At 39.0% G+C, this 20,030-nt stretch overlaps 1 protein-coding gene across 10 annotated transcripts in view; it reads right to left on the bottom strand.

Moving 5' to 3' along the window:
- Phf21a (PHD finger protein 21A) overlaps positions 1 to 20,030 on the bottom strand; it is a 182,740-nt gene that overhangs the window by 149,926 nt on the left and 12,784 nt on the right. For 8 of the 10 annotated variants that reach the window (XM_059260956.1, XM_059260961.1, XM_059260953.1 and 5 more), the window contains 2 exons: positions 4,280 to 4,320; positions 2,741 to 2,852 (listed from right to left, as the gene is read on the bottom strand). In XM_059260956.1, coding sequence (XP_059116939.1) covers positions 2,741 to 2,767 — 27 coding nt within the window. In that variant the 5' untranslated portion in view covers positions 2,768 to 2,852; positions 4,280 to 4,320. Of the gene's footprint in view, positions 1 to 2,740; positions 2,868 to 4,279; positions 4,321 to 20,030 lie in introns of all 10 variants that reach the window. The other 2 variants (XM_059260957.1, XM_059260955.1) reach the window with 1 other exon arrangement.

Raw genomic sequence — 20,030 nt, 5'->3', positions numbered from 1 at the left:
AAGAAACTCATGGAGGACGATTTTGAAATCTTTCTTCAGAAAGGTCTCTTTCTGAAGAGTTGTTTTAAGAGATTGGTCTATACAATTAAAATACATAAAGTTATAATTTACAAACTCAAGCTAACATGTTGGAGCCTTAAAAAAAAACACTAGAAGCCGGACAGTGGTGGTGCATGCCTTTAATCCCAGCACTCAGGAGGCAGAGGCCAGCCTGGTCTACAGAGTGGATTCTAGGACAGCAGAGCTGCTACACAGAGAAACCCTGTCTCAGGAAAACAACAACAACAAACAAACAAACAAAAAAAAACCACTGGAATCTTAGCGTATGCAGCATCATGTGAATAATATTTAGAGGCAGTCTGTAGCTTCACAAAAAGTATTACTTTTTAAAAATTTTTAGAATATCACTTATTTACTGGGTAGAGCAAACATGCCATGCAGTATGTGTGGAGGTCAGAGGACAATTTGAAGGAATTGGTTCTTTCCTTCCACCATGTGGGTTCAAGGGATCAAACAGGGCCTCGGGCATGGTGGCAAATGCCTTTACCTGCTGAGCCATCTCATCATCCCCCAAAAGCTGTTACTTCTAAATGTATAAAAGATAATTTATTACATTTGCCCAATTCTAACAAGGAAAGGAGGAGAGAGAGAGAGAGAGAGAGAGAGAGAGAGAGAGAGAGAAAGAGAGAGAGAGAAATGACTGGAAGGTGACTATAAATAGACTCACAAGACAGTAACAGACACTTTCTACCCAACATCTACACATACCTCCATCACTGAGGGCATCTGCCGAGCACAACATGCCAACCTTCTGCCTTCAACACTGTATACATTAAACCATCAGGTAACCTAATAGCTTCTCAAGCAACAAAACAAAACAAAGCAGAAAACAGCCAGATACCAGGGTACACATCTGTAATCATTAACACTTGGGAGGTGGAGGCAGAAGGATCAGGAGTTCAAGGTCATCCTTGGCTATATAGTGAGTTCCAGGCCAGCCTAGACTAAAAGAGGCATTGTCTCAAACACACACACACACACACACCAAACATCATAACAAACTAAACAAACAATAATTAGATCTCATCCCAAAAAAAGGTAGCTGGATAGTGAAGAAAGAATATTTACTACCTCCCACAAAACAAAACAAAACCATTCATCATGTAGCCAATTTTATCCCCTGGGAAAATGGGGCTCATGTCACCTATATCAGGACTGTTATGAGATTTAAATCAAGAAAAGGTCTTGGAAAAGCCTTTTGTAAACCACCAAGTTTTGGGCTATTGACATACTTCTTCATGCTTAAACTTTCTCAAATTCTCAGGCTAGAGAGTTGGCTCAGTGGCTGAGATCACTTGTTCTTGCAAAGGACCCAGGTTTGATTCTCAGCATCCGTATGAGGCTTCACCACCTCTTCAGGCACCAGAAACTCATTTGGTGCATAGATGTACATGTGTGCAAAACATCTGTACACCCAAAATAATAAAAATGAATCTAAAAATAAAAAATAAAATTTAAAAAGTCCAAATTGTCTAAGAATGAGGCTGTTATTACTCTGAACATTCTCCATGAAGGCACATGACCTCTGGGTTTTCTGCTATGACTCTTAGGACTTGTAGGGAAGCTCTAATCCCTTTTAGTGCTAAGAAATAAAAATACTTCACTGCAAAATTGACAAGAATTCTTTTCCTATCCAAATCTGCCAGGCCAACCAAGAATTACTTTAATAAGTTCATGACACAGTGTGCTCTGAAACTGTCCCTAAAAAGAGCTCTGTGCTCTTTATACCATGCATTTCTTATGTTTACAAGCATCTGCTTCTGATCTACATTCACAGGTGTTTTTTAAATAGGAAAATCTAATTTTGTCCTTATTATTCTGGAAATTTTCATTATATCTTGACTTATTTTCAGGATGGTATTTCTTTGGTGACACTCCACAAATCAACCGAAAATGTACCTCATAAAACTTGACAACCCTGACTTTAGAGGCTGACCAGGCTATGTGCTCAAGTCCTGGTATGACAGCTATTGACAAAACCACCACAGTTAGCTGGGTGTTTCCAAACTATTAAACTAAATAGTTACTGTTGTTTACTAATTAATAAACATTTCTTATCTGTTAAATTATCTGTTTATCTGGGTTTACAGGGAAGAGAACAGGTCATTTCTTTTTCTAAAGACTATGTAGAGTTCACAGCACTGCAGCCCAAGGGCTCTTGTGGATTCTGGGTCAGGCCAGGAATTCCCACAACATCTCCTCAGAGGCTGTACGTCTTACCAGCATCAGGCTCATCCCAGTGCACTCGTCAGACTCAGCTTCTGGGACACAGACTGCCTGCACACTTACATTCTTCTACCTCCTATCTTTCCGTAGGGAAAGGAAGCATGCCATTTAAAATCCCAACCACACCCAACAAGGGGAACACTGAAGTAAAATTTAGTTTACAGAAACTCAAAACGAAGGTCGGAAGTGGTGTCTAAGATTTTAGAACTGGTTGCCACATTTACTGAAAAGTCACTCAATGATTTGAGGGTGGGGGCTGTTCAGGCAAGCCTGGTCAGAAGCTTATAAATATACACTACAAAACAAAACCAAAAACGGTAGCACAGGAAGGTGTGGTGGTCCCAGCATAAACAATCATATCATACATAGTAGAAGTCAAGTCATGGAAGATAGATTTCAGATCAGTATAAAGAAGAACTGAGGATTAGAGCTGTACAAAAAAGGAATGGGTTACCTTATGAGGTAGTGGGCTCCCTGTCATTAGAAGTATTCAAGAATGCTGCATATCATATCCCCATCTTGGAGATTCACAATGCACATTAGCATATTAAAGGTTCTGAGAAGTCCTGCAGTAAAGAAACCTGTTTAACTTAGTTTAGTGCAGCATTTCCCAAATTATTTGACCACAGAACCCTTTTCCCACCCCAGCCCCAACCTCAGAAATATTTCTTCAGTTTCTGTAGAACCAGAGTTTCTCAAAACACATTCATTACAGAAAACAAAAGCCTCCATTTTTTTTTTCAATGTAGTATTCAATGTGCACCTGAATAAGTAACAACCTGTCAGGGATGTAAGCAAAGCAATTGCTATGCAGGACAGATGCCATGGTTCTAGAACACCACAAGGTAAAGGGTCTTGATTACTACTTTACAAGGTTCCATGAGGGAAAGGCAATAGAATTAAACAGTAGCAAAACTCAAGGTACATTGGCTCAAGAGACTCCCTCATACATTCAAATCCCAGTTTCAAAACCCAGAGAGATACTAGAAGGACCACAAAGCCAAAAATCTGCTGGACATGGTGGTGGTGCACGACTTCAATCCCAGCACTCAGTAGGCAGATCTGTGTATTTATTTGTAGCCAGTCTAGTCTATATAGCCAGCTTCAGGCCAGCCAATGCTACATAGAGTGAGATCCTGTCTCAAAAAGTCAAAACCAAATATCTGCTCTAACTATTCTACACAATAAGTTAACTACTATTTGAGGACAGAGTTTTTTGTTGTTGTTGTTATTTTTTTTATGCAGCCTTACATTAGAGGATTACACAAATAAAGCTTGATTTCTTTTTTTTTCAAAGCACATGCTCTCCAAATAAAGTAAATATCTGTCAGATGCTTAGTTGTACCAGATCACCCAGTGCAATCTAGGATCCTGAATTAAGACATCCAAAAACTGAATAAGTATGATAAGTTATAAGCTGTTAAAAAGTCTATGAAAGTAGCTATCAAGAAAAATGTGCTTGTCTCTTTCTCTCTTCTTTTAAAAATTATACAAAACAACACACACTAAAAAGCAATCTCAGACTTGAAGCCAATCTAATGTCAAGTGTAAGAATACAGACATCAAGAGGCTCCAACTTCAAGGTGAAGAAGGCCCCATGGCTACAGTAACCTGGCCAGTCTATACATAGGGGAGCCTCAGATGTAACAACACAGTAATACAGAACACAATGGGAACATGAACTTGTCTTTCCTGACTGAATTCTCAGGCCTAACTACTGCATTAAGGGCATTTTGGCAAGAGGACCTTCAACTTTTAATGAGTTATCAAATTCAGGAGCATGCAAGTCTAGTGGAGTTATGAGAAAGAAACACAAATGTATTTCAGATACAGCTATGTGAAGCTACAAATTCACTTTCAGTGCAAACAGCAAAGCCTTTTTTTGAGGAAGGAAGCTTTTTTTGGAGGGAAAAAAAAATCACTTATAATGTCACTTAATATCTGAATGAGTCCAGCTAGAATCAGGCACACTATGCTTGCTTAAAGTACTTACCAATTTTGGGGAAACTGGCTCTCCTTCAGCTCTCTAATCCCCTGTAACAGAAGGAAAAGCAGAGTTAAAACTACAAACAGATTTATGATGTCATCAAAAGCTAAAGACTCAAAAGATTTCTGACTTTAAAGGAGAAAAAAAAAAAAAAAACAAAAAAACAAATACCAATCTCTAAAATTTAAAACCCAACAGTACACAAGGAAGAAATGAGTAGTTTTTACAGCAAAGAAGGAACTCAAGAGCAGTTAAACCTCTGCTTTAACACAGCTTTTCAAGACCAGGAAAAATAAGGACAGGTGACCCTTGAACAATGGGGAGGGCATTGCTAAGGGCACAGACATCCTGAGACAAAATTAGAGCAAAAATTTTGGTTCCTAAAAAAACTTAACTAAGCCGGGCGGTGGTGGCGCACGCCTTTAATCCCAGCACTCGGGAGGCAGAGCCAGGCGGATCTTTGTGAGTTCGAGGCCAGCCTGGTCTCCAAAGCGAGTTCCAGGAAAGGCGCAAAGCTACACAGAGAAACCCTGTCTCGAAAAACCAAAAAAAAAAAAAAAAAAAACTTAACTACCTTAGCTCCACGTTGAGCTGTCAACAGGAAGCCTAACCAATGAAACTAACAGTTATCAACTGATACTCTGTGCTTTTCAGGTAACATGCAAAAACAGTGAAAAATGAGTGATAACCACAGATGACCCACCCACACAGAGAGAGACCAGCACACTGCCACATTTTCCAAATACTTACACACCTGAACTCGGACCACACTTGAAAAGCAACAAGAGGGACTATGAGTTATTCCAACCATGCAGTGTTACCAGCCAGCTTCATGTAGTTGTGATCTGACACAACGTTTGTTTGTACTGCTCTCGGCTGTAAATGCATGTGAATGTATGTGGATATTTTGTAGACTGATAAAAGACCTAGCCTTATGTATTTTATTTAATCAAATGGCTCCGATGCACTCTCTTTACAATAAAGCATAAAGAATATTGTAAGTCCTTAGTTTGGTCCACCTAAAAGGTCTTTTGGTAATAAATCTTTAAATGGATTTGCCTCATGCAAAGCTTTAAAGTCACAATATTATATAATGTATAATAAGTATAAAATATTAGTATATTAGTAATAAATAATATAATCAGATTTTTAATTAAATTTTCACCCATATTCTTAAATTTCTATCACTTCTTGGGACTGTAAGCCACAAACCATAATGGTTCTTCTTTGCCACATTCATAACTAGTGATAAAGCCAGAAAGAAATCCTTAGATTCTGACCTAGTATTAGGGAACTAAAATTAAAATGGAGCCCTTCCTTAACATTTTGAGCACTAAACTATCTAAACTCCACGACATGCTCAGTCTTCATTATGCCTAAAACATGTCTGCTGACCTATGCTACTCCAATAGTGTCTTGTTTCCTTAGTGTATTTCAAAGATCCTGTCTCTCAGATGAGAAATTTTTGTTAACCACGTACAGTCATATTAAGCATACAGTAAAGTTATTTAAAAGGCCCTTGATTCATGCAGTCTACATTTATTTCCAAAAAGACATTAACCTGGCTATTCTTCCTTCTTTTTTGTTGCTGTTATTGTTGTTTCTTTTGTTTTTGTTTAAGACAAGGTCTTTCTACATATCCCTGGCTGTCCTGGAACTCACTCTGTAGACCAGGCTGGCCTCAAACTCACAGAGATCCATCTGCTTCTGCTTCCTGAGTGCTGGGATTAAAGGTGTGCGCCAACATGCCCAGCTCCTCCTTTTTCTCTGACTACAGTTCTTTTCAAAGTTCTCAGGAGTCCATCTAAATAGCTATTTTAATCAAAGAGATTAGAATGGATTCCCAACCACAAGAAAAATCATGCAACAGATCCGTAGAATAATGCAGTTACTAAAAACTAAACTCTAAGTGTCCTCCTGCTTCATATGACTCTCTTTGCCAAGGATGGGAGCTATGAGTCATAGCTGACCCCTACTAACTGGATTTAGGGTCAACAGGTGCAATTTACAGAAACAGTTTCACATCTGCAGATATTCTAAGTTTCCTCAAGTTGTTCCTCATGCATATCCCACATGCAGGGTAAATTCTTAACCAATTCCCAGAGTGCTAAGACTCTCTTTAGAGATGAGTTTTCTGCTGTTTGAATGTTAGTGAAGTGTCATAGAAATTATACTCATTACTGGGTGTGGTGGCATATGCCTTTAATCCCAGCACTCAGGAGGCAGAAGCAGGTAGATCTCTGTGAGTCTGAGGCCAGTCTGGTCTACAGAGTGAGTTCCAGGACAGCCAGGGTGGTTACAGAGAGAAACCCTGTCTCGAAAAACAAAACAAAAAAGGAAGAAAAAAGAAATTATATTAATTTATGAAAGGATTTAAAATCTAAGACACATTTTTTTCATGCTTGTTTGTTTGTTGTGTTCTTTAACAAGCTTTTAAATACTTTTATCCTCTAAATCCTACATTGTCTTTGCTGTCTTCAACAACTAAAAGCTATTTTGGAACCACTTTGTTTTTTTTTAAATAAAATTTCTTCAACTTTGTGACTTAATGATACAGTTAGCTTTTGTGATTACTGCCTCTCAACTTCTAAAATCCTTTCAAATAAAATATAATTAGGCCCACAAAAAAAGTAGATTCTCATTATTTCAGTTACTATAATGAAGAGTCCACAGTACCACTCAAAAGATACCTAAAACAGTGCCAGGCACACAGTGAGCACTCAATAAATGGTCAAGTCAGTAGACTGGTTGAATGGAAACAAACTGCTGCAGGCTCATATTCCTAGTTCCCCAACTTTCTTGTTAGATAACTCCTTAGACACCAGTCTTCCACTGTATTAACTACATAGATGAATGAGTTTCTAAAACTGTTTTTATCTACACCGTTTACCAGGAAGTAAGACAATACCACTTTAAAATATAATGAAAAGAGAAAGACTGACAAATTAGACTAAACTAAAATTCAGAACTTGTGTTCATTTGAAACACAAAATGAAACACCATATAATGCACAAAGGCCAGCAAGATAGCTCTATTGGTCAAAGGGCTTATAGCCAAGCCTAATGATCCCCAGGACTTACATTGTGGAAGCCACATTGTGGAAACTCACAATGTGGACGATTCCTGCAAATCTTCCTCTGGCATGAATGTCCATACACATAAATAAATAAATGTAATAAATTCTTTAAAGTATGATTGAAAAGGTAAGCTGAAGAATTGAGAGATAATTGTGATATATAATATATATACACATATACCCAGGATATATAAAATCCATTGATACTCAAACACAATCAGGACAGGATGAGTTTAACTTCTATTTAATACAGCGTCAAGAAAAGTGTAATGACATAAACTCTTCTGAGAAGTCAGCAGAAAGACAGTACAACGTATGCATATGTATCTATTGCCCAGGCATTTTCTCCAAAATTCAGTGGAACATCCAACCCTAAGCTAATAAAGTGAAAATCATGAAGCCATAAGATCATGAAACTGATTATAAATTGCTTATAAGAAATATAGAAAACACACAAGAAAGCAAAGCCTGAAAGACATTTCTCAAAGGGCACTCAGCTGGTTGGTGGGTAAGGAGAAAAGAACTTGAAGGCCTGGGGCCCCAGTGACTGAGTGTACTCCTCCACCAGATATCACTTGCTCTGAAGTAGCATGAACTCCATTGCTCTTCTAAGAAATGAGCAAAAATAAACATGGAGAGATTGTCTCAGCACAGTTTTAGAGAAAAAAAATCACACGTAAGCTACTTAGGGCAAATTTTAGAACTCAATATCCTTTATGGTTAAGGATAATCACAAGCAGGCTTCAGAGGGCTACCACCAGCAACAGACGGACAGTAGATTCTGTATGCATGAGCAGAGATGTAGCTTCAGGGAAACGGGTCCACAGCATCAATCAGACCCTCAAGGAGACTCAGACACCCAAGAAGAGCAAATACTCTCAAACTAACATCTTAAAAGTGCGCACATCAAGACTTCAAGGGTTTCTTTGGAAGACTGATTGTTAAACTGACTACCAAGTGGAAAGTAGCCAAAAAAGAAAAGAAAAGCAAATATTTCTTTTCTATAATTTAGTAATGCTGAGCAGCCAAATGTAAGACTGACATCTAAGTCTGCACATTTTGCACTATCCATGTGCAGAATGTACCCAAGTCTGAAGTTTTATTTCCTCACTTCAGGTTGATAGGGGTCTGTCTGTTTCTTACTACATTTCATACTTGTAACTGAGGTCTTTCAAAACCTTGTTTAAATCTGCTTAAATATTTTAAATATGGATTTCTTCTTGAAAAATACACTCAAGAGCTGGACATGGAGACTATCCATGTGCCTGCAACCTTAACAAGTGGTAGGCACCTAAGATAGGGGGATTCAGAGTTCCAGAACAGCCTGGATGAACATAGAGAATTCTGGGCTGGTCTGAGCCACACAGTAAAACCTGGGCTGCACAATGTTTTAAATAAGTCAACAAAAAGGCATTCAAAAATACTCAAGTTAGAGTAAATACAATTTTTTTCTTTTGCTTTTAGAGATGAATATTATTTTGCTAACATAACTTCACACATTCTTTTTTTATAAACTTCCCCTGTATAGAACTTCACAGGTAGCTACTTTAATTAGAGCAGGCAAAGAAACAAGTCATTCAGATTTCTGGTATGGTTATGAAATTTAAAACATTATCAATAAATCAAAGATGATTAATAACCACTTCTTAAGTACCTTTTGTAAAGCATCTAAGAGCTTTGCATCTAATCTACATTAAACAATAAACAAAATTTGCAGAGAAAATTTTAACACTAGATCATGTTTTAAATTAGGCTAAAAATTTAAAATGCCCACTACAAATTTCCAACAATTAAGTTTATAGCCTGTGCTCAATCATAAATTTTGATCAGGGACTAGAATAGCACAGGTAATTGTTGCTCAAAAACACTTGGAAATGTTACCTCACCTACAAGATTCAGTGTCTCCTCTTCCCTCACTATATCTGACAGTCTTCCAATAACTAAGTTGTATATACAAGCTTTAAGCTTTATAGCTTTCTGTCTGTCCTTCCTAACTTCCAACAGAAAGCACATTAAGTTTGAAATAAATGCAAACAGAGATAAATGGTTAGGAGAAAGAGCAGAATTCCATTGATGGTAAGTCCTGTGGACCCCCGTGCACTGTGCCCGCCCCTCAATACTTGACACAGAGGCATCTTAGGCTCCACAGCACAAAATTAAACTCTTGACTCTGTAGCCTCCAGCCTCCTCCTCAGCCATTAGCATCTCCACAATGGCAACCCCAGTCTTCCAGCAAAAAACTTGAATGTCATATCCCACATCCAATACAACTAGCCATGTTGCCTCTACCTTCACAGCATTACCTACTTTGACTATGTGTCTCAGCTCCACTACCACTTCTTCGTTCCAACTTATCAGTATCATTTGACCTCGACGATTGTCTCCCCGTTTCTACCCCAGCCCTACTACAGTATTCTCTCAACAACTTTTCAAAATCCAAGATAGATCACTACCCTTCAACTCAAAATCCTTCAGTGGCTTGGCATCAAACTCAGAGAGAGAGCCAACGTCCTTTAACAGTGGTCCACGAGCACTAAGTGACGTGGGCTCAGCCTACCCCTGCACTATTAGCTTCTTGTCTGCATTTCAGCCATTCCATGCTGCACACCCTGCTCAGGGCTCTCCTTGTTTTCCCCACTAGTCAGCACACTCTCTTCCTCCAAGTTTTGTCATAGCTCATTCTCAAAACTGTTTGAAAAATTCCAGAGGTTCAGAGAATATTAACATAAAGACTAAAGCTGTAATCATAACTGTCCTTCTCCTCATACTTTTACTCATGTTCTTTCCTATACCAAGCTCATGTTCTTATATTCTTTTACCTTCTAACTATGCAAATCTCATTCAGAAACTAGAGACCAGATAAAGATTCACTGGTTGACAGAGATCTTCCCTTCCATCCTTACTCCTAGTAACTCTTTCTTTAAACTTCCAAAATATTTATCATCTTTCTCAATTGTTTTTTTTTTCTTTCTTTTGTGGCACTGGAAACAGAATTTAGGACCTTACACTTTCTAGGCAAGTGCTGTACCTTTGAGCTCCATCCCTAAGCCCTGTCATCATTTTAAAATTTAACCACATATTACCTAATGTAATCTATACAACTCTATGTCCCTAACAGAAATACACACATGCACACACGCATGCACATACGTACGCAGGCATGTGCACACACAGAGAAATGTATGCCAAAGCACAGATGCACACATATACAGGGTACACACGTGTACAAATGATACTTATACATTACTTTTCAATCCTAAATTAAAAGCACAAATAAACTAATACACATAGAGTTGCTGGCCTTATCCTTCAAGCTTCTGGATTCCAAATATGTTACTTAGAGCCCAGATACTTAGGCTTTTTTCCCCCATAGTTCTCCCAGAAGGTCCTGATGGGCAGCCAGGTTAGAAAACACTGCCTACCTTACAGTACTCCCCTGCCTTTTGTGCCTTCATACCCTCAGATAGCCTAGAACTAGAAGGAACAATTCTGAGAGCCCGAGCCACACCTTCATTTCATAGCACAGAGGTCTAAGAAATCCAGAGGACTAACTAAAAATCCACAAAGATAACAGGCAACAAAGTACAGCCAAAACTCCAGAATCACTGCTTTCCATCTAAGAAACAAATCTTCTTTTAAACTATATATATATATATATATTAATATATAAATGAAAGGCATAAGAATCCCTAATTCACAGAAAGGTGTAGTGAACCATGGTTAACATTTGACCAGTGGCTGCAGTGTCTAAGCTCTACAGTAGTGCATATCAACTTCAATATGCTTGCAAAGTGTGAACCACACTAGCTGACTAAAGACTCAGAGGCCAGATGTAAGTGTGGAAATGCTTCTAAGTGAAATATTAGTGTGATGATAATGATGATGACTTTTACCAAGTTCTCCTACAGTATTTGCAAACTTATTTGTGGTTGAAGAATAGTAGAAGAAATAAACAGAAAGAGGTCTTGCTTCATCACAGTACAAAGTGCAAAAATCATCAAAAGTTTCTACAGCTCACAAGCTATAAATGTTTTGAGTCTAATCACAATGAAAACTTCTAATTACAGATCAGACTTAGTAATTCATTCCATATCCCAAGACAACTCAAACTCAGTCTTAATAGTCAGTTAACCTCAAGATCAAAACTCCTGCCATCATCAACAAAACAACCGAGGTATCTACAAGGCATTATAAAAGAGCCTGGGCTTATCTTGGTGTACAGGGACTTAGCAAGTGCCTCCTATTAACACTAATGGGAGTTTGGAGCACAGACCATAAGCACCAAGGAGGAGGATGAATGCCCAGCTCTTCACCACAGAGGCCCTGCTAACACACTAACTGTAACTCCTGGGAGTTCTTCTCTCAGAAATGGGGCAAGAGACCCAAAATCCTATGTCTCTAAAGCACAATGACAATTCAAATAAAAGCCACTAAGGAAGGTCACTGGTAAACACCAGATTTTAAAAAGAAGGTGGGGGTGAGAGGTGCTACATTTAAAGAAAAAAATTGACACTAAGGGAAAGTTATAAAGTAATATGAATATGCACAGAAGAACCTGTGACTTTCTAAGTATGAAGCATGTGACATGAAAATAAACTGGACAGGGTTAAGCAACCAAAGTTCTTGTTTTTGCTTTTTGATTAAGGTACAGTAAATTCAAATACAATGAGAAGCTTATCCAAAGAAACATGCACACCACAAAACAAGAACTCTTCCCTGGAGGAGCCCCAGGTACATTACAACCCTGTTTTTAAACATGGAAGAAACCCTGCAGTCCTGATAGCCAAAAACCAGAGCCTCCCAGACAAATGGCTCACGACCACAAACTGCCAAGGACAGCCTAAGCGAACTACATGAAACACCAGCACCTCAACCTGTTGAGTGCCCCCTGCCTCCCTCTCAGTGCAGTGTTGCTCGGTGCACCAGGCTGGAGAATGAACAGTGCCTTTCAGGCTATGGAACAGGTAGTCTCTGTCTCTCCCTCCCCCTCTTGGTCTCTCTCCTCTCACCTCTTTCCTCCCTCTGAAACCAACACAAAGGGAATGATATTCAGCTGACCGGACTTAGAAAGGCAAGGCTTTGGTATGGGCTAGGAAACTAAGAGCAGGCCTTACTGAAGTAGTGAGGGGGGCAGGCGAGGCTTTTCCCAAACCCAATCCACAGATTTAAAGAATGGACATTTATTTTAGCTAATAGGCACTGGCAACAATCCACTTTCTAAAAAAGAAAGAGAAATTAAGATCTTCCCTGTGTCTGTCTCCAAAGAAAATCAGAATCTTTCCACCTACTAAGTTGAGCAACATACACAGAACCCTGACTTGGGCCTAAAGACTAAAACTGGTTCCCATGTGATTTACCTCTAAAAACCTTGTAGTCAACGTATGGATTCTTTACCCTCACTGCTATACTGATGAACATCCATTTTCTCTGTACTCTGAGACGTGCTGATGAGAAACTGAAACTATTACAATATGTTAGGACTCTTAACTTTTGGAACAAAACCACCAAGAAACAGCAGTGTGAAGCATACAGCTTCTATCCTAAGTAGTCCTAAAACTTGAAAGTGAAAGCAATACAGACCTCAAAAGAAGTTGTTTGCTTGATGGTAATGCTAGCCTTTAAAACCAAAACTATGTTCTATTACAGAAGACTGAAATAAGGGCTTCCATTAACCTTGTTTAAAAAAAAAAAAATCCCATGAGCATGGATTTTTTTTCCCTAAGTCTCTTCATCAGAGCAGCATGGGGTCCCATTAGGCACCCTATTTTACTTCCACCTTATAAATAACGTTAGCTGTTCGCTATTTCCATGGAAACCAAGTACAGAGAAACCCACTTAAATGAATACCGGTTAAAGGAATAAGTTTTATTTGAGAAAGGTTTTTGCTGCTCTAGATGAACTCTACTGGGGAATACTACAAAGTCTTCTTAAGTATAATTTTAAAAAATATATCTTTGGTGTAGAGGGAGCTTATTAAAGGTCCTGTTAAGTAAGTACGCTCCTTGCACTAAACTAAATATGCCAAACAACATCATAACATTAAAGATGCATTTTCTATGCACTGCACGGGGGGTTTCAATGCACAACTTGCACTGACTAGACTTCTCCATGCACTGGGGTGGAATAATTACCCCTCTGGGTCTAATTTAAACTAATAAAATGAAAGAAATTCAGTAAGGCTAGCATCACCTTTACTGACTGGTAATGAATGGGTCCCACACTGCAGGGACATGTGCAACTTACTGCTCCAGAGAGAAGCCGACAGAGAACAGATAACTAAGCTCCTCATCACTCGTACCTGGTCTAAAGTCAACAGACAGTTCAAATTCCTGCCTCAGCAAACTACAAGTTAGAACAGGACTGCCTCAATACATAATCAGTCTGAATACAAACAGAATACTCACAAGGAAGTACATGAGACTGAGTAATTTATAGCTCTGTCATATAGTATCCTACAGATGCTAAAAATGACAATTATAGGTGTCAAATACAAAAGTCATAGATAGTCAAGTGTACATACAATAAGATGCAACCTAAAAGAAGAGTAAAGTTAAAGGTCTGAGGATGGTTGGGCAGCAATGGCGCACGCCTTTAATCCCAGCACTCGGGAGGCAGAGCCAGGCAAATCTCTGTGAGTTTGAGGTCAGCCTGGTCTACAGAACAAGATCCAGGACAGGCACCAAAACTACAGAGAAACTCTGTCTCAAAAAAGAAAAAAAAAAGGGGGGTCTGAGGATGTAGCTCAATTGGTAAAGTGCATGTTCAGCATGCAGGAAGACCTGGTTCAATGGCCAGCACCACATGAGATGGCACATGGTGCACGCCTGAAATCCCAACACTTGCATGATATAGAGGCAAGAAGATCAGAAGTTATTGGGTGCAGTTGGCGCATACCTTTAATTCTAGCACTCTAGAGACAGAAACAGGCGGATCTCTGTGAGTTAGACACCTACATTGTGAATTCCAGTTCAAGGTTATCTAACCATACATATCTGATTTGAGATCAGCTTAAATAAATGACATCTTGTCTCAGAAGAAAAGAAAAATTTTTAAAGAGTTTTGAAGAATTTCTAAACAATAAAAAGGGTAAGAAAACTACAATCTTTCCAGCAGGAACGGTCCTTCTTTAAGCTAGTGGTGGCTTAACCATCTTCATAAGCTGAAAGGCAGCTAAGAGCATACCACCATAGAAGGGGTGGCCAGCATTAGACTTAACAATCTATGAAAGAAGCAGCACCCCCTCATACATTTTTTCCTTGGAGAATATCAATGTCATGTATGTGTATTACATGTTTTGAAAACATTTCTTTCTTGGTACATATTCTTTATTTGTTTTTCACAATTATGTAGGGAGGGGTTGAAGATATCCATGCCACAGCAGTGTGCATGTGTAAGTTAGAGGATAACTTTCAGGTGTGAGTTCTAGTTATCACACACAGCAAAACACAATTCATCAGGCTTGTTGGCAAGTATCTTACTGGCCAAGCCATCTCACTGGCCCTCCTGGTATTCACTATAAAGACTAGCAAAACTGTGGTGACTGCTGAAGTTGGGTAACAAGTACACAAGATTTTTTTTATACATTTTCACTCTACCTTTATAAGATTTTAAACTTCTGTAAGTTTTTTTTTTTTAATGCTGTAAAGTTAAGGGGTTTTGTCTCAAATATTTTTCTTTGTACATCATTAAGTAACAGAAGAAAAGCTTGGTATACTTTGTATATTAGTCTAAAAAATTACTTAAAAAAAAAAGTCTGACCACCATGCTCAGTGAGTGGATGGCTTGGACAGGCAGCAAATGGGGGGAGGGGGAAGAGGGCATGAAGCTGGGGGAGAGGTAGCTAGAGAGTAAACAAGTGGATCCTGGAAGAGTTAGGGGAAGAGTGGGCAGTGACTATTAAAAGATAGCCAGGTGTGGTGGTACACACCTTTAATCCCAGCACTTGAAAGGCATGAGCAGGTAAATCTCTTATGAATTCAAGGCAAGGAGAGAAGAGGAACACAGAAACACTGTGTGAGGAGTGTAGGCCTCCAGGCAGTATCTTGCTATATGCAGCTATTGGACATGATCTGGTATGGCCAAAGCATGTGCTCACCCAACACAGGTGGCACCAATCTCTACATATTGAGCAGGGGAAAACTGTTCTGAAAACATCAACCACAGCTACATATAGAATCTATTTCTAATCTATATATTTATTAAAATGAAATTCACTTCTAAGATGTCCCAATTTTCATTCAACCATGTGAAACAACTTTCAGACACCCTGCATATGGCTGAAGTAAGGAAACACACTGAGGCTGGGCTGTAGCACAGTGGGAGAGCATTAGTCTAGTAAGCCTGAGGCCCTGAGTTTTATCTTTAGGGAGCAAAACGAAACACTGAATATGGTTCAGTAGCAAAGCACTTACCTAGCAGGTACCCTGACTGGGTGCTATTCCAATCACCTCCCCAAAAGACAAAACAGGGTTGGTGAGATGGCTCAGCCGGTAAGGGGTCTTTGCTACCAAGGCTGCCAATCTGAGTTCAACCCCCAGAACCCACATGGTAGAAGAAAAGAAGTAACTCCCCAAAACTGTCCTCTCATTTCTAAGTGTTAGGGCATGCAAGCATGCATGTACACACACAATAAATAAAAATTTAAAGACTTATTTTATGCTAATTTTTAAAGTTGTAAGACTTTACCTATTTATTTGCTGTAAAGTGATGCTGTAATTTTTTTTTTTTTTTTTTTTTTTTTTTGGTCGGAGCTGAGGACCGAACCCAGGGCCTTGCGCTTGCTAGGCAAGCGCTCTACCACTGAGCTAAATCCTCAACCCCTGTAATTTTTTTTAATGAAAGGAACTATATACCCTCTATAATATTGCTTAATTTTTAAAATACCTCTTGGGCAAAAGTATAGCACTTTGCTAGAACAAACTTGAAATTTCTAGTCAGAAAGCAAAAACAATGTTTTAGGGGTGCAGACAAAATAAAATATAGCAAACATACTGACTCACCTACCAAGCCTTCATCAGCTGGTACAGATGGGTAATGAGAACAGAACAATACTGGGTGCTGGTAGGTAACTTTAACTCAAATGCTTGCGAGCAGATTAGACACATATTCAGGTGTCTGTGTAAGCTAGTACAAATTACACTTGCTGAATCCCAGAGAGATTACACATCACAAATGTTTGAGATACAAATCAGCAGTCAATGAAATAAAAATCTATTACATACTTAATCTTTTCCCCTTCTTCAATTACTAGGAGGGAGAAGACGAAAGGCATACAAACATTCTGATATAGTAAACTAAATTCTTCACCAAAAAATAAAAACCTTTAATTCTGAGGTCACTGTGGCTTTTCTGATGATCAACCTGTCACCAGCCTGTTGCTAGGTTTGGCACAGGTAGCTTATGACAGTTGCAGAAAGAAAAAGAACATAACAAGTAGCGTAAGACCAGATACCAGATGAAAGGGGATCTCACAGAGGCAAACGCCCAAATGAGAAAGCAAATAGACCATGCCTGTCACTCCTAGAAAGCACTTGTGTAGTCTTTCCCATTGCCAGGGCTCCACAGCTGTTCCTGTCAGGTCTTACCCCTGAGCGTACATTAAGGGCTGAATACATAACTGGTCAGCTCCAACAGATTGGCTGATTAGCACCTTGGAATAGTCTACTCTTGACTTGATGTTAAGTGATGCTGAGGGGCCCACTATAAACTCCCTCATGGTCTTGCTGCTGGTTTCTGGTTGCTAGGGGCGGAGGAGAGGCTTACAGCACTACCAGTTTTAATAAAGTACTCAAATATTTTTAAAAGATTCAGTTAAAATTAACATATTCCCATGTATTTTCTATTTTTCCCAGGAGTATTCATAAATAAGAACTCATTAGATATACTTTTTATGATGTATCTTTTTTTTTTTAAAAGAGCATCTTTTTTGGAGGGGAGAGCCTGTTTCCCAGCTAAACTGTTCCATATTAACACTGTTCCCATGAACTTTTAGCCAGACTGCATCAACAGCAATACTAAATCTTGTTTCCTGAGTGTCTTGAGATGCCCTCATTCTTTCTTCAGATGAATCCTAAGGAGGTTGCTATTACTAACCCTGTACCATAGACAAAGAAACTTAAGCCCACTTGACCAGAACAGTAGTCTGTATGTGGCATGTACCAGATCCATCTTTATGGAAGACAGTTTAAATAGTTCAAAATTACACGTTCAATTTTTAAGTAGTTGTACTGAAATTTCAACAGGGCAAGCCACAAGGCCCAGGCTCTGTTCCCACTGTGCGACATTTGTCTCAGTTGTGGGAAGGGAGGAGAAAGGAGCAGAGTGCAACAAGCACCATTTAGTACTTCCTAAACCTAGCCAGCACTTCCCTAGTTTACAGTCCACTCACTTATTCTTCAAAACCACCTCGGAAGGGGGTATTATCTATGCATATTTTGCAGAAATTGAGGCAGGTGCAGGAGAAGTGAACCGGCCATGGTCACAAGCTAATACATGACAAAGCCAAAATTTATGCCTGTTGCATACTGGCTCAAGCATCAAGGTTCTTAACAACTGCACTCTACTGTCATGCTGAAAAGTTGCCTTGAATTACATGAAAATGAAACTTTCAACCTTGCACCAAATAAGTAAATTGTGTGCTTGGATTAATTGAAAGATTGGTAGCAGTGCTTTCTAAGCATGTGAACCAGACACATGGGTACATCCCTGGCGAATAGATCATTGCACTGCTCAGGAAGCTACACATTGTAAATCTGGTTAAAAGCCCCCAGTCCACCCTTCTCTACACTCAGACCTACACCTGCTATGCACTGTAAGAAACAGGCAATTTGGAGACATCCCAGTGCAATCCTCTATAAAATTAATGTCACTCTGGAATCATCTGAATGTGTACAGTACCCTTCTATCACCCTTTCTCCTTCCAAAATGCCATTAAAACAACAACAACAACATACCTCAAAAGGAATGAATGAGTCTAAGCTACTTAAAAATCCTAACAAATGTCCAATGATAACTATAAATTTAAATGAGAAAAAATAAATGCAAACACTCATAATTCTGTAACTTGTCCAAATCCTATATCTGAAAAGCACTGGGCCTCTCTGAAAGACTCAATTCTTAAACAAGCTTATTATGAAAGTAACTGGAAGGGCACAGAGAAAAGTCAATTTTTGCCTCAGATTCTAAGTATCTTGATATGCATATTTAAATAAAAAAAATCACTGCTGTATTTTAAGTTACTGGGCTCCTTACCCTAATATCTAAAATGCATGACAATGCATTTAATTACATAAACAGAATCTACAGCATGAATTAAGAATTTGTATATTGACACTTAATACCTACAAAACATAGTTGAGCAGCACAGGACAGGACCACGAGGTGCCGAGAACTTCACAGTGCATACAGGAGCCATTGCAGCTCCCTCCATTGACATCGTAAAGTTGCCACATTTTCTGGGCTCTCTTTTGAATTAATGTGGCATCTGCTCCAAGTACAGCATGCTAACATTTTACTAAAAGACATTTTCATTGTACGTTTCTATCTGGTTTGCTTTTCACCCGAACTGTTTTATTTCAGTGGTCATCATTTCTTTATATCAAGTTGTGAAATTGGCATTCCTAATCTATCTCCTGAGCACAAGGGTGGGAAGGCGCCGTCCGCTTAAAACCTTCTAACAGCAATCATTACAATATGCTTTGCATATAGATTAAATAAAGAAAATAAACAGCACAGAGATTTTTGTAGGCTTTTTAGTATCAAGTCCTGATAAGTTAACAGCATCTGTTCCTTTCAGAAAAAGAATTCTGCTCTGAAGTGTTGGGGGTGGGTAAGAAGTAAACAAATACTAAACAGAATCATTCAAGTTACAAAGTTTGGTCCTGGTAAAATGATGATTTCAATGATTTGCATGGTATCCACCCTAGCTTGTGATAATTGCTTCCTAAGACATCCTCAAAAATGCGGCAGCAACAAGCCAAATACAACCACTTGTACTTAACATGCATGCCGCATACTCTACAGTGTTACGTCATATCAGGCACAGAGAAGACGCTTACCAAGCTATCCTGCGTTCTATAAACTGCCTAACAACAACAGGAAAAAAGCACTGCCATTTCTACAGGATTGGGAACTAGCAGGGGAGAAAGCCTTTTTCCTCCCTTTGGTCAACTGGGATGAAAACAAATAAGGCTTGTATTTCTGTCTTTTAAGCTCACCTCTTAAGGCCTTTACTCTCAATCTTTCAGCTTTTCACAAGAAAGAAAGGCTGATTCTTTAAAACTAAAGAGCTGCAAAACATCACTCCAATTTAAAAGCCCCACACCTTTTACCAACTGTCCTCTAGCTATCCCCATGGCTACTCCTCTTTTGCAGGAAAAAATGGCCCAGGCAGTGCAGTTAGTATCCAAGTGGGTGTGGACCCCTAGAAAGCCCACCCCCAACTTGCATTTTAAATCTCAGCCTTTTAAAATTCCAACTTGCCTGTATGTTTGACAGAAGATATTAAATACTAGTTCAGATTATTACACATTTGCTGGGAGCCATGATTTTAAAAATGGTAGAGACCATGGGTCAAGAAGACCAAGGACAGAATTTAAAAGTGTGGGAAATCAGGCTGTGTCATTAACCAACTAGGATTCTTGTGTGTGCCTCAGTCTCACGACCAGTGAGACTTCCTGAGCT

The sequence above is a fragment of the Peromyscus eremicus genome, chromosome 4 (genome assembly GCF_949786415.1).
Source record: "Peromyscus eremicus chromosome 4, PerEre_H2_v1, whole genome shotgun sequence".
NCBI classification, from domain to species: domain Eukaryota; kingdom Metazoa; phylum Chordata; class Mammalia; order Rodentia; family Cricetidae; genus Peromyscus; species Peromyscus eremicus.
This window is presented reverse-complemented; position numbering and strand designations above follow the sequence as displayed.